Here is a 12,518-nt window from a genome sequence, read left to right on the forward strand (position 1 = left end):
AATGATTGTGAACATGACATACTGAGTCCACTGACCTGAGACATTCTCACTCACCCGAGGGTCCGCTGTGAAGGAGAGAAAACATCATTAGTCACACATCAGTCCATTATTACTGCATTAATACAGTTATAAACAATACTTGCACATGGACAGCTACATAGTCATGTCCCTCCCAGTCTGATTTCACTACAGGGCAAAGAGCCTTTGGTCCAATCACTCCTCTTTATCAGTGATGGAGATCCAGCTCCAATCCAGCTCAGTCACTCTTATTTCTGTTTGGACACAATATTGCTGTGAATGTTAGTTAATTGATTTCAATAGTGTGCCTAACAGATATGTTATGAATCCCAAAATCCAGTCCATCTGTAGCTATTATGTGACTATGACTGATGTTGAAGCTGTCAAATCGTTGAGCAGCTGCTCTTGTCACAAAGCCACACCCTCCCTCTCAGGTTAGAAGTTCAGAACGAGAAAGTGTAGGCTCATTAGAAAAAATGACGCTCAAATTGAAATTCATTAAACAAAATACTGAAGATTTCAATCAGCCTAAGGGAGGTGTAGATTACATTGCACATTCCAGTGTTCCTTATGGAGGTGTAGATTACATCTCACATTCCAGTGTTCCTTATGGAGGTGTAGATTATATCTCACATTCCAGTGTTCTTTATGGAGGTGTAGATTACATCTCACATTCCAGTGTTCCTTATGGAGGTGTAGATTACATCTCACATTCCAGTGTTCCTTATGGAGGTGTAGATTACATCTCACATTCCAGTGTTCTTTATGGAGGTGTAGATTACATCTCACATTCCAGTGTTCTTTATGGAGGTGTAGATTACATCTCACATTCCAGTGTTCCTTATGGAGGTGTAGATTACATCTCACATTCCAGTGTTCCTTATGGAGGTGTAGATTACATCTCACATTCCAGTGTTCCTTATGAAGGTGTAGATTACATTGCACATTCCAGTGTTCCTTATGGAGGTGTATATTACATCTCACATTCCAGTGTTCCTTATGGAGGTGTAGATTACATCTCACATTCCAGTGGTCCTTATGGAGGTGTAGATTACATCTCACATTCCAGTGTTCCTTATGGAGGTGTAGATTACATCTCACATTCCAGTGTTCCTTATGGAGGTGTAGATTACATCTCACATTCCAGTGTTCCTTATGGAGGTGTAGATTACATCTCACATTCCAGTGTTCCTTATGGAGGTGTAGATTACATCTCACATTCCAGTGTTCCTTATGGAGGTGTAGATTACATCTCACATTCCAGTGTTCCTTATGGAGGTGTAGATTACATCTCACATTCCAGTGTTCCTTATGGAGGTGTAGATTACATCTCACATTCCAGTGTTCCAACTTGTTAAACCTGTCTAGGACTGGGGTTCCGCAAGCGGAACTTCAAACCTCAGATTTCTCAGGGTATTGCCTGCTTTATGAGTTCTGTTATACTCACATACATCAGTCAAACAGTTTTAGAACCTTCAGAGTGTTTTCTATCCAATACTAATAATAAGATGCATATATTAGCATCTGGGACTGAGTAGGAGGCAGTTTACTCTGGGCACACTATTCATCCAAAAGTGAAAATGCTGCCCCCGATCCCAAATCAGTTTTTAACAAGGCTGCATGGGATGTACCTTAATGTGACTCTGTGCAGCCAATGGCAATGTCCCCTTTAGGTTCAAAAATATAAATGCCACATGCAACAATTTCAAAGATTTTACTGAGTTACAGTTCATGTAACGAAATCAGTCAATTGAAATGAATTCATTAGGCCCTGATCTATGGATTTCACGGCTGGGATACAGCTATGCATCTGTTAGTCACATATATCGTAATATCAGAAAGCCGGTCAGTATCTGGTGTGACCATCATTTGCCTCATGCAGCATGAAATCTCCTTCGCAAGCCTGTGGAATGTTTTCCCACTTGGGGAGAAACTAGAACACGCTGTCGAACACATCGATCCAGAGCACCCCAAACATGCTCAATGGGTGACATGTCTGGTGAGTATGAAGGCCATGGAAGAACTGGGACACTGTCAGCTTCCAGGAATTGTGTACAGATCCTTGCGACATGGGGCCGTGCATTATCATGCTGAAACATGAGATGATGGCAGCAGATGAATGTCACGACAATGGGCCTTTAGGATCTCGTCACTGTATCTCTGTGCATTCAAACTGTCATCGATAAAATGCAATTGTGTTCGTTGTCCTTAGCTATGCCTGCCCATACCATAACCCTGTCTGCCGTCAGCCCAGTACAGTTGAAACGCTGATTCATCCATGAAGAGCACACTTCTCCAGCATGCCAGTGGCCTTCAAAGGCGACTATTTGCCCACTGAAGTCGGTTACAACGCTGAAATGCAGTCAGGTCAAGACCCTGGTGGGGACAATGAGCACACAGATGAGCTTCCCTGAAACGGTTTCTGCAGTTTGTGCCAAAATTCTCTGGTTGTGCAAACCCACAGTTTCATCAGCTGTCTGGGTGGCTGGTCTCAGACGATCCCGCAGATGAAGAAGCCGCATGTGGAGGTCCTGGGCTGGCGTGGTTCCACATGGTCTGCAGTTGTGAGGCCGGTTGGACGTACCCAAAATCTCTAAAATGACATTGGAGGCGGCTTATGGTAGAGAAATGAACATTCAATTCTCTGGCAACAGCTCTGGGAGACATTCCTGCAGTCAGTATGCCAATTGCAAGCTCCCTCAAAATTTGAGACGTGGCATTGTGTTGTGTGACAAAACTGCACATTTTAGTGGCCTTTTATTGTCCCCAGCACAAAGTGTACCTGTATATTGATCACGCTGTTTAACCTGCTTCTTGTATAATGCCACGAGCCACTTGTGGATTTGACAGCTCTAACACAGTTCCACCTCCGACACCGCCAAAACAACCTCTATGCGGATGTCGGCTAAAGTGGATCTGATTGAATAGAGCACTAAACCTAACTATAACCAACATGATCAAGTCCCCAAACAACCCCCTCGCAAAGTTGAACCCTGGTAATAGTTCTCCATCTCTTCCTGGAGACGAGTGTGTGTTGTTTTTTGATTAGAGGAGTGATGAAAAGCCTGACAGACAGACAGGACCGATAGGTCTCGACCAGACATCACCCAGTGATCGCCAAGGTTACCAAAATGGAAAAGGCATGTTGGAGTCATGAACAACAGTCTTATTGCACACCTCTGACATGCTAGGCCATGCTAATAGAGAGCAGCTAATTACTCACACACATCTATTGACCAAAGGTTAATACCATGAGCAATAAACTAATTAGCGACACATGTCTGAAAAGCATGTGATATCAGTGTTTGATACAGCACTTAGAGGCGGAGCCAAGCTAATGTAAAGTATTCAAGTTGAAACAGTAAGATTGTGATTCAAGTTTTTTTTTACTAATTTACTGGCCCAGCCAATGGGGCTCTATAATGCCAACAGTGGGAATTGTGGTCCATGGTCAAGGTTCTGATTTATGGTCCCTTTTGCATGGTTTCCATCAACGGTTAACATTTGGATATGGGAATGGAAAGCTGATCATAGATATATCCATGCCCAATGGGAACTTCTATCTGGAGCTGGCCTCCATTCCGGCTCCATTATGTAAGTGTAATCGGACATACTGGCCGCTCTGATATTGCTCAATCCATATAATTATATATTCTTAAGACATAATATAATAAATATATATATATATATAAATAATAATAATAATAATAATAATAGTAAACAATAAACAATAAACATAGTCTTAATTCATCATCTCTTTACTTAGATTTGTGAGCATTGGGTATATGTTGTGGAATTGTTAGATATTACGTGTTAGATATTACTGCACTGTTGGAGCTAGAAACACAAGCCTTTCGCTACACCCACAATAACTGCCAAACACGTGTATGTGACCAATAACATTTGATTTGATACAGTGGAGTCCATTTTGGCTCTACACCTACCTGACTCTGTGTTGAACGACACCGCCTCACTGGCAGGCCCTTCTCCAAGCTCATTCTTGGGTTTTACCTTGAACTCGTAACTGAAAAAGGAAAGAGATAAAGTCAGCATGATGTTAAACCAGCTCAGTCATTCCAAAATCTCCTTTTTATATACAGAACTTTCTATTCCGATCGCCATGGTGAGATAGCTTTCCCAGCAAAGGAATGCAAACGGGAGATTCCACATCACAGGAGGCTGCTGAGGGGAGGACTGCTCATAATAATGGCTGGAATGGAGTGAATGGAATGGTATCAAACACATGGAAACCGTGCATTTGACGTATTTGATACCATTCCATTAATTCCAGTCCAGCCATTACTATGAGCCCGTCCTCCCCAATTATGGTGCCACCAGCCACCTGTGTTTCACGTACACAAAAATAAACCTTAGTTACACTTGTTCGCTATAATCTTAAACTTTGTGGAGCTTGAGTTTATATTCCACCCGTCTCCAGCACTATAAGACTTAAGACTTTCTCTTTCTCTCTGCCTCTCTCTCCTATGCTCTCTCTCACACAGACACACACACACAGAGACTCTCTGACTTAAACACACACATATACATTCACACTCTCTCACTTAAACAAAAACACACACACACACACACACACACACCTTGCTAATGGCTGTTCCAAAAAGTATGTGATGTTCAGATGTTGTGGTGGGTGAAACAGACCCAGCCGAGGATAAGGTTCTGGTTAATCTGGTTCATTCTATGAATCTTTAACTCCCAGCCAACACCAATATCAGGATCCAGCATAATTAGAAACACAATGAACCTTCCCAACCCAACTCTGCTCCAGCAAGCCTCCAAACACCACATAAAAACAAACACAGACACACACCTGCTCTCTGGTTTTAAATTCTCCACAGCAGTGTGAGTCTGGTTGGTAGTCAGGATGGACACCTCTTCTCCATTTGGTCCTTGGGTCCTTGAAATGACCTCATACTCTGATCAAAAGAGAAGCAGCAAATCCACACAACATGTTTAATTATATCTTTACAACCTCATTGATATCATACATATGTGATTTATGTGTCTTAACGAGGCAAATATAACATTTAAAGACAGGACTCTGAGGATTTGGGTGGGGTTGACAAGGACTGGGCCAAAGAAAGCGTTGTGAAAATATGTTGTCGCAACACTTCACTTCCACGACATGTTCTGACTGTAGAGTTATCCTGATGGAGCACAGATGGAGTTTCAGGATGTTATTAAAAGACCCATTGCAATAGAGTCTTATGAGTTAGGACTTCACTCTTCAATAACCTAGAGAGCATTATGAACCTCTGCGCATGTGCTCTTGCACACACACACACACACACGCACGCACGCTGGCACACAAACACACACACACACACTAGTATACACGCACACACACGTATACACACACAACTATACAGTGGGGCAAAAAAGTATTTAGTCAGCAACCAATTGTGCAAGTTCTCCCACTTAAAAAGACGAGAGAGGCCTGTAATTTTCATCATCGGTACACTTCAACTCGGACAGACAAAATGAGAAAAAAAAATCCAGAAAATCACATTGTAGGATTTTTAATGAATTTATTTGCAAATTATGGTGGAAAATAAGTATTTGGTCACCTACAAACAAGCAAGATTTCTGGCTCTCACAGACCTGTAACTTCTTCTTTAAGAGGCTCCTCTGTCCTTCACTCGTTACCTGTATTAATGGCACCTGTTTGAACTTGTTATCACTATAAAAGACACATGTTCACAACCTCAAACAGTCACACTCCAAACTCCACTATGGCCAAGACCAAAGAGCTGTCAAAGGACACCAGAAACAAAATTGTAGACCTGCACCAGGTTGGGAAGACTGAACCTGCAATAGGTAAGCAGCTTGGTTTGAAGAAATCAACTGTGGGAGCAATTATTAGGAAATGGAAGACATACAAGACCACTGATAATCTCCCTCAATCTGGGGCTCCACGCAAGATCTCCCCCCTTGGATCAAAATTATCACAAGAACGGTGAGCAAAAATACCAGAACCACACGGGACCTAGTGAATGACCTGCAGAGAGCTGGGACCAAAGTAACAAAGCCTACCGTCAGTAACACACTACGCCGCCAGGGATTCAAATCCTGCAGTGCCAGATGTGTCCCCCTGCTTAAGCCATGTCCAAGCCCGTCTGAAGTTTGCTAGAGAGCATTTGGATGATCCAGAATAAGATTGGGAGAATGTCATATGGTCAGATGAAACCAAAATATAACTTTTTGGTAAAAACTCAACTCGTCGTGTTTGGAGGACAAAGAATGCTGAATTGCATCCAAAGAACACCATACCTACTGTGAAGCATGGGGGTGGAAACATCATTCTTTGGAGCTGTTTTTCTGCAAAGGGACCAGGACGACTGATCCGTGTAAATGAAAGAATGAATGGGGCCATGTATCGTGAGATTTTGAGTGAAAACCTCCTTCCATCAGCAAGGGCATTGAAGATGAAACGTGGCTGGGTCTTTCAGCATGACAATGATCCCAAACACACCACCTGGGCAACGAAGGAGTGGCGTCATAAGAAGCATTTCAAGGTCCTGGAGTGGCCTAGCCAGTCTCCAGATCTCAACCCCACAGAAAATCTTTGGAGGAAGTTGAAAGTCCGTGTTGCCCAGCAACAGCCCCAAAACATCACTGCTCTAGAGGAGATCTGCATGGAGGAATGGGCCAAAATACCAGCAACAGTGTGTGAAAACCTTTGAAGACTTACAGAAAACGTTTGACCTCTGTCATTGCCAACAAAGGGTATAAAACAAAGTATTGAGATAAACTTTTGTTATTGACCAAATACTTATTTTCCACCATCATTTGCAAATAAATAAATTAAAAATCCGACAATGTGATTTTCTGGATTTTTTTCCCTCATTTTGTCTGTCATAGTTGAAGTGTACCTATGATGAATATTACAGGCCTCTCTCATCTTTTTAAGTGGGAGAACTTGCACAATTGGTGGCTGACTAAATATTTTTTTGCCCCACTGTATATATGCGCACACACGCATGTATCAGCACACACACACACACAATCACATACACACACACACTCGCACACACACACACAAACACACATATATACGCGCACATACGCACACGCCCACACACACACACACACACACACACACACACACACACACACACACACACACACACACACACACACACACACACACACACACACACACACACACACACATACACATACACATATATATATACACGCGCATATACGCATATACACACGCACACACACACTCACACACACACACACACACACGTATAAGCACACACACCCGCACATGCACACACGTATACGTGCACACACACACATATATACGAAGACACACTCACACACAAACCTGTGGTGTCGTTGTCAGTTTTCTCCCAGTCCAGGATGATGAAGGAGGGGCATCCCTCCACGGTCACCACGGTGACATTGGAGGGGGACAAGCGGGGGGGTGCGGTGACGTTCTGCTCCACCCCCTCCTCCTCAGGGAAGAAGCTGAGGGAGTGTGTTATGGAACACGGCTCGTCTGGCTTCTTGTCCGTCTTATAGAGCACATGAGGGGCTGGAAAAGACATTAAAGGGTTGGTGCTCAAACAATAATATCTTAAAAGACACAGAACTCTGTAGGATAACATACGTCATTTAGCAGACGATTTTATCCAAAGCGACTTTCAGTAATGCGGCATAGGATTACATTTTACACTTTAAACCCACTATCCTGGCATTACTAGCGCCAAGCTCTACCATCTGATCTACAGAGAATCACAATAGAATGAGAACCATTAAAACATTGTAACTACAGATTTAGGTCCATGTTTTTCAGAGCACTTATAATGTACTGTCACATATTGTTCTACATCCGGGTTACATGCAATTAATTATACATTGCATTCATTGAAATAGACCTCGAACAGCTTATGATCAGCTGTATAGTGGTATTATTGTTAACATCTCTGACATCTGTACTTCATAGACAAGAGTTCTAAATCAGCTGGAGCTCAGCCAACCATCTGGATACAGACAAGACAAATCCAAAACAACTGGTGGTAAGAGGAAGCACGAAAGGCTAATGTTCTCCAGGCTATTGTCCTCAGTGATCCTCCAGCCCCTGTCCACCGGGAGTTAGGTCATGGGGAGTTGTTGAAGACTGTTATGATGCATGTGTCCTTACCTACGAAGCGCTTCTTGCCCAAGGCGTCCACTTCCGAAGCAGGCAGAGAGCTGAACACAGAAGAGTTGTCACCTGGCTCATTACGAGTGGCTACAGAGAGATGGATGATGAGATTGAGAAACAACAGAGTGAGTGTGTGTGTGCATGCTATGAGAGTACTGTGATGATATGTCAAACATTCCCCGGCAGAATTTTGTCCTCAATCTCTGGCTCAGTCCTACAGTCCGCAGCCGCCAGCTAAGCACTTCAGCTAAGCACTTCAGCTAAGCACTTCAAATGATATTCTTGATGTTTCAGCAGTGTTAAATTGCTTAGATCATAGGCATCACTGTGTTTCTATATTTATAGACCCACAGCATATCTAAGGACGTTGATACTGAAATGGGCCTCGACAAGGCGTCTTGCAAATGGTTTGGGAACTATCTGTCAGACAGGACACGTGTGCTTCTTGATGGTGTCAGGTCAAGTTACTTCAGTACTACTAAAGGTGTCCTGCAAGGGTCAATTTTGGGACCTGTCCTCTACTATTTATATAAATTATGTTGGTCTATCTGAAAAATCCTGTAACATTCATCTGTATGCAGATGACACTTGTGCATGTAAATATCTGGGCTTTTGGATTAACAAAAATGGTATGTTTAAAAAACATACGGATGAGCTAGCTAAAAAAGCTGAGATTTAAAATGGGCTTCTTTTATAGAAATATATCCTGCAGGTTGTACAGGCAACCTCCCTACCACCTCTTAATTATGGTCACACTATTCATCATACTGCAGCATTCTCTAAACCCCCTGGATGTTGTGGTACCATAGAAGTGTATCACTTCATTTCTCCCTTTTTGTTTACAAAGCTATTCTGCACAAGCCTCCAACATATTTCAATTCTCTGTTCAAGTATAAAAATACTTGAGGGTCCTCCCGGGTGGCGCAGTGGTCTAAGGCACTGCATCACAGTGCTAGCTGTGACACCAGAGACTCAGTGGTCTAAGGCACGGCATCACAGTGCTAGCTGTGACACCAGAGACTCAGTGGTCTAAGGCACTGCATCACAGTGCTAGCTGTGACACCAGAGACTCAGTGGTCTAAGGCACTGCATTACAGTGCTAGCGGTGACACCAGAGACTCAGTGGTCTAAGGCACTGCATCACAGTGCTAGCTGTGACACCAGGGACTCAGTGGTCTAAGGCACTGCATCACAGTGCTAGCTGTGACACCAGAGACTCAGTGGTCTAAGGCACTGCATCACAGTGCTAGCTGTGACACCAGGGACTCAGTGGTCTAAGGCACTGCATCACAGTGCTAGCTGTGACACCAGAGACTCAGTGGTCTAAGGCACTGCATCACAGTGCTAGCTGTGGCACCAGAGACTCAGTGGTCTAAGGCACTGCATCACAGTGCTAGCTGTGACACCAGAGACTCAGTGGTCTAAGGCACTGCATCACAGTGCTAGCTGTGACACCAGAGACTCAGTGGTCTAAGGCACTGCACTGCATCACAGTGCTAGCTGTGACACCAGAGACTCAGTGGTCTAAGGCACTGCATCACAGTGCTAGCTGTGACACCAGAGACTCAGTGGTCTAAGGCACTGCATCACAGTGCTAGCTGTGACACCAGAGACTCTGGGTTCGAGCCCAGGCTCTGTTTCAGGCGACTGGGAGGGCCATGGGGCATCGCACAATCGTCCGGGTTGTCTCATCGCGCAATAGTGACTCCTTTGGCGGGCCTGACGCTAACATGGTCGTCAGGTGCACGGTGTTTCCTCCGACACATTGGTGCGGCTGGCTTCTGGGTTGGATGGCACTGTGTTAAGAAGCAGTGCGGCTTGGTTGGGTTGTGTTTCGGAGGACGCATGGCTTTTGACCCTCCTCTCTCCTCTCTCCCGTACGGGAGTTGTGGCGATGAGACAAGATAGTAACTACTAACAATTGGATACCATGAAAAAGGGGGGTAAAATTAAATAAATAAATTTTAAAAAGAATAAAAATATGAGGCACCAAACCCGCTCACATGGTTGGTTAACTCTTGAAGTCCCTCATGTCTCTACCAACCTATGTCAAACAGTCCTAGGTTTTAACGCCCCCCCCCATGTTTGGTATAATTTACAATCCACATTACATCTGGAAACCTTGGTGCCAATAGGGCAGTTTAGAACGCTGATGAGGGATGAATTCACTCACTGAGGTTTCCAGAGGTTTGCGAGTGTTTTGGTTGATAGTGATAATTGATTTGTGTTGTTGAAATGTAGTGTATCTTATATATTTTTTCTATTTTACTGAATCATCATGTTGACTTATGAATTGTTTGTTCTCACGACACCATTGTGAATGATACCATGGTCTCAATTGGGCTCCCTTGAACAAATAAAAGTTTGTAAAAAGTGCAAAAAAACACATACACTACATGACCAAAAGTATGTGGACACGTGCTCGTTGACCATCGCATTCCAATATGATGGGCATTAATATGGAGTTTGCTGCCATAACAGCCTTCACTCTTCTGGGAAGGCTTTCCAATAGATGTTGGAACATTCCTCCGGAAATGTGCTTCCATTCAGCCACAAGAACAGGCCTGGCCTGTAAAGTTCTTCCACACCATTCTTGCCAAACCATTTCTGAATGGACCTCACTTTCTGCATGGGGCATCGTCATGCTGAAACAGGAAAGGACATTTCCAAAACTGTTGCCACAAAGTTGGAAGCCCAGAATCGTCTAAAATGTCATGGTATGCTGTAGCGTTAAGGTTTTCTTTCACTGGAACTAAGGGTCTGAGCCCGAATCATGAAAAACAGCCCCAGACCATGTTTTGTCCTCCACCAAGTTTTACAGTTGTCTCTATGCATTCGGGCAGGTTAGCTTTCTCCTGGCATCCGCCAAACCCAGATTTGTCCATTGGACTGCCAGATGGTGAAGCGTGATTCATCACTCCAGAGAACATGTTTCCACTGCTCCAGAGTCTAATGGCGGCGAGCTTTACACCACTCCAGCCAACATTTGGCATTGCACACGTTGATCTTATGCTTGTGTGCAGCTTCTCGGCCATGGAAACCCATTTCATGAAGCTCCCAACAAACAATTACTGTGCTGAATTTGCTTACAGAGGCTATTTGGAACTCGGTAGTGAGTGTTGAAACCGAGGACAGACGATTTTTACGTGTTAAACGCTTCAGTACTCAGCAGTCCTGTTCTGTGAGCTTGTGTGGCTTACCACTTTGCGACTGAGCCGTTGTTGCTCCTAAATGTTTCCATTTCACAATAACAGCACTAACAGTTGACAGGGGAAGCACTAGAATGGCACAATTTTGATGAACTGACTTGTTTGAAAAGTGGCATCCTATGACGGTGCCACATTGAAAGTCACTGAGCTAATCAGTAAGGACATTCTACAGTAAATATTTGTCTATGGAGATTGCATGTCTGTGTGCTCCATTTTATACACATGTCAGCAACGGGTGTGGCTGAAATAGCTGAATCCACCAATTGAAGGGTTGTCCACATACTTCTATAGAGTGCATACGGAAAGAATTCAGACCCCTTCCCTTTTCACACATTTTGTTAAGTTACAGCCTTATTCTAAAATTGATTAAATAAATTACTTTCCTCATCAATCTACACACAATACCCAATAATGACAATGCGAAAAAACAGGTTTTTTGACAGTTTTACAAATGTATTAACAATAAAAACAGAAATACCTTATTAACAAAACTATTCCGAAAATGTGCTATGAGACTCGACATTGAGCTCCGGGGCATCCTGTTTCCATCGATCATCCTTGAGATGTTTCTACAACTTGATTGGAGTCCACCTGTGATAAATTCTGTTGATTGGACATGATTTGGAAAGGCACACACCTGTCTATATAAGGTCCCACAGTTGACAGTACATGTCAGAGCAAAAACAAAGCCATGAGGTTGAAGAATTGTCCGTAGAGCTCAGAGACATGATTGTGTCGTGGCACAGATATGGGATATTGTACCAAAAAATGTCTGCAAGATTGAAGGTCACAAGAACACAGTGGCCTCCATCCTTCTTAAATTGAAGAAGTTTGGAACCACCAAGACTCTTCCTAGAGCTGGTCGCCCGGTGAAACTGAACAATCGGGGGGGAAAGGGCTTGGTCAGGTAGGTGACCAAGATCCCGATGGTCACTCTGACAGAGCTCCAGAGTTCATCTGGGGAGATGGGAGAACCTTCCAGAAGGACAACCATCTCTGCAACACTCCACCAATCAGGACATTATGGTAGAGTGGCCAGACGGAAGACACTCCTTAGTAAAAAGCACATGACAGCCAGATTTGAGTTAGATTTGAGTTAGCCCAAAGTCAAAGAC

The 12,518-nt window shown here is 43.6% G+C and overlaps 1 protein-coding gene across 1 annotated transcript in view; it reads right to left on the reverse strand.

The window, feature by feature from the left end:
- Positions 1–12,518, reverse strand: part of LOC135519473 (target of Nesh-SH3-like) — a 51,410-nt gene that overhangs the window by 6,485 nt on the left and 32,407 nt on the right. The window contains 5 exon segments of the mRNA XM_064944706.1: positions 36–65; positions 3,963–4,042; positions 4,847–4,952; positions 7,373–7,582; positions 8,192–8,281. Coding sequence (XP_064800778.1) covers positions 36–65; positions 3,963–4,042; positions 4,847–4,952; positions 7,373–7,582; positions 8,192–8,281 — 516 coding nt within the window.

This window comes from Oncorhynchus masou, chromosome 29 (assembly GCF_036934945.1).
Source record: "Oncorhynchus masou masou isolate Uvic2021 chromosome 29, UVic_Omas_1.1, whole genome shotgun sequence".
NCBI classification, from domain to species: domain Eukaryota; kingdom Metazoa; phylum Chordata; class Actinopteri; order Salmoniformes; family Salmonidae; genus Oncorhynchus; species Oncorhynchus masou.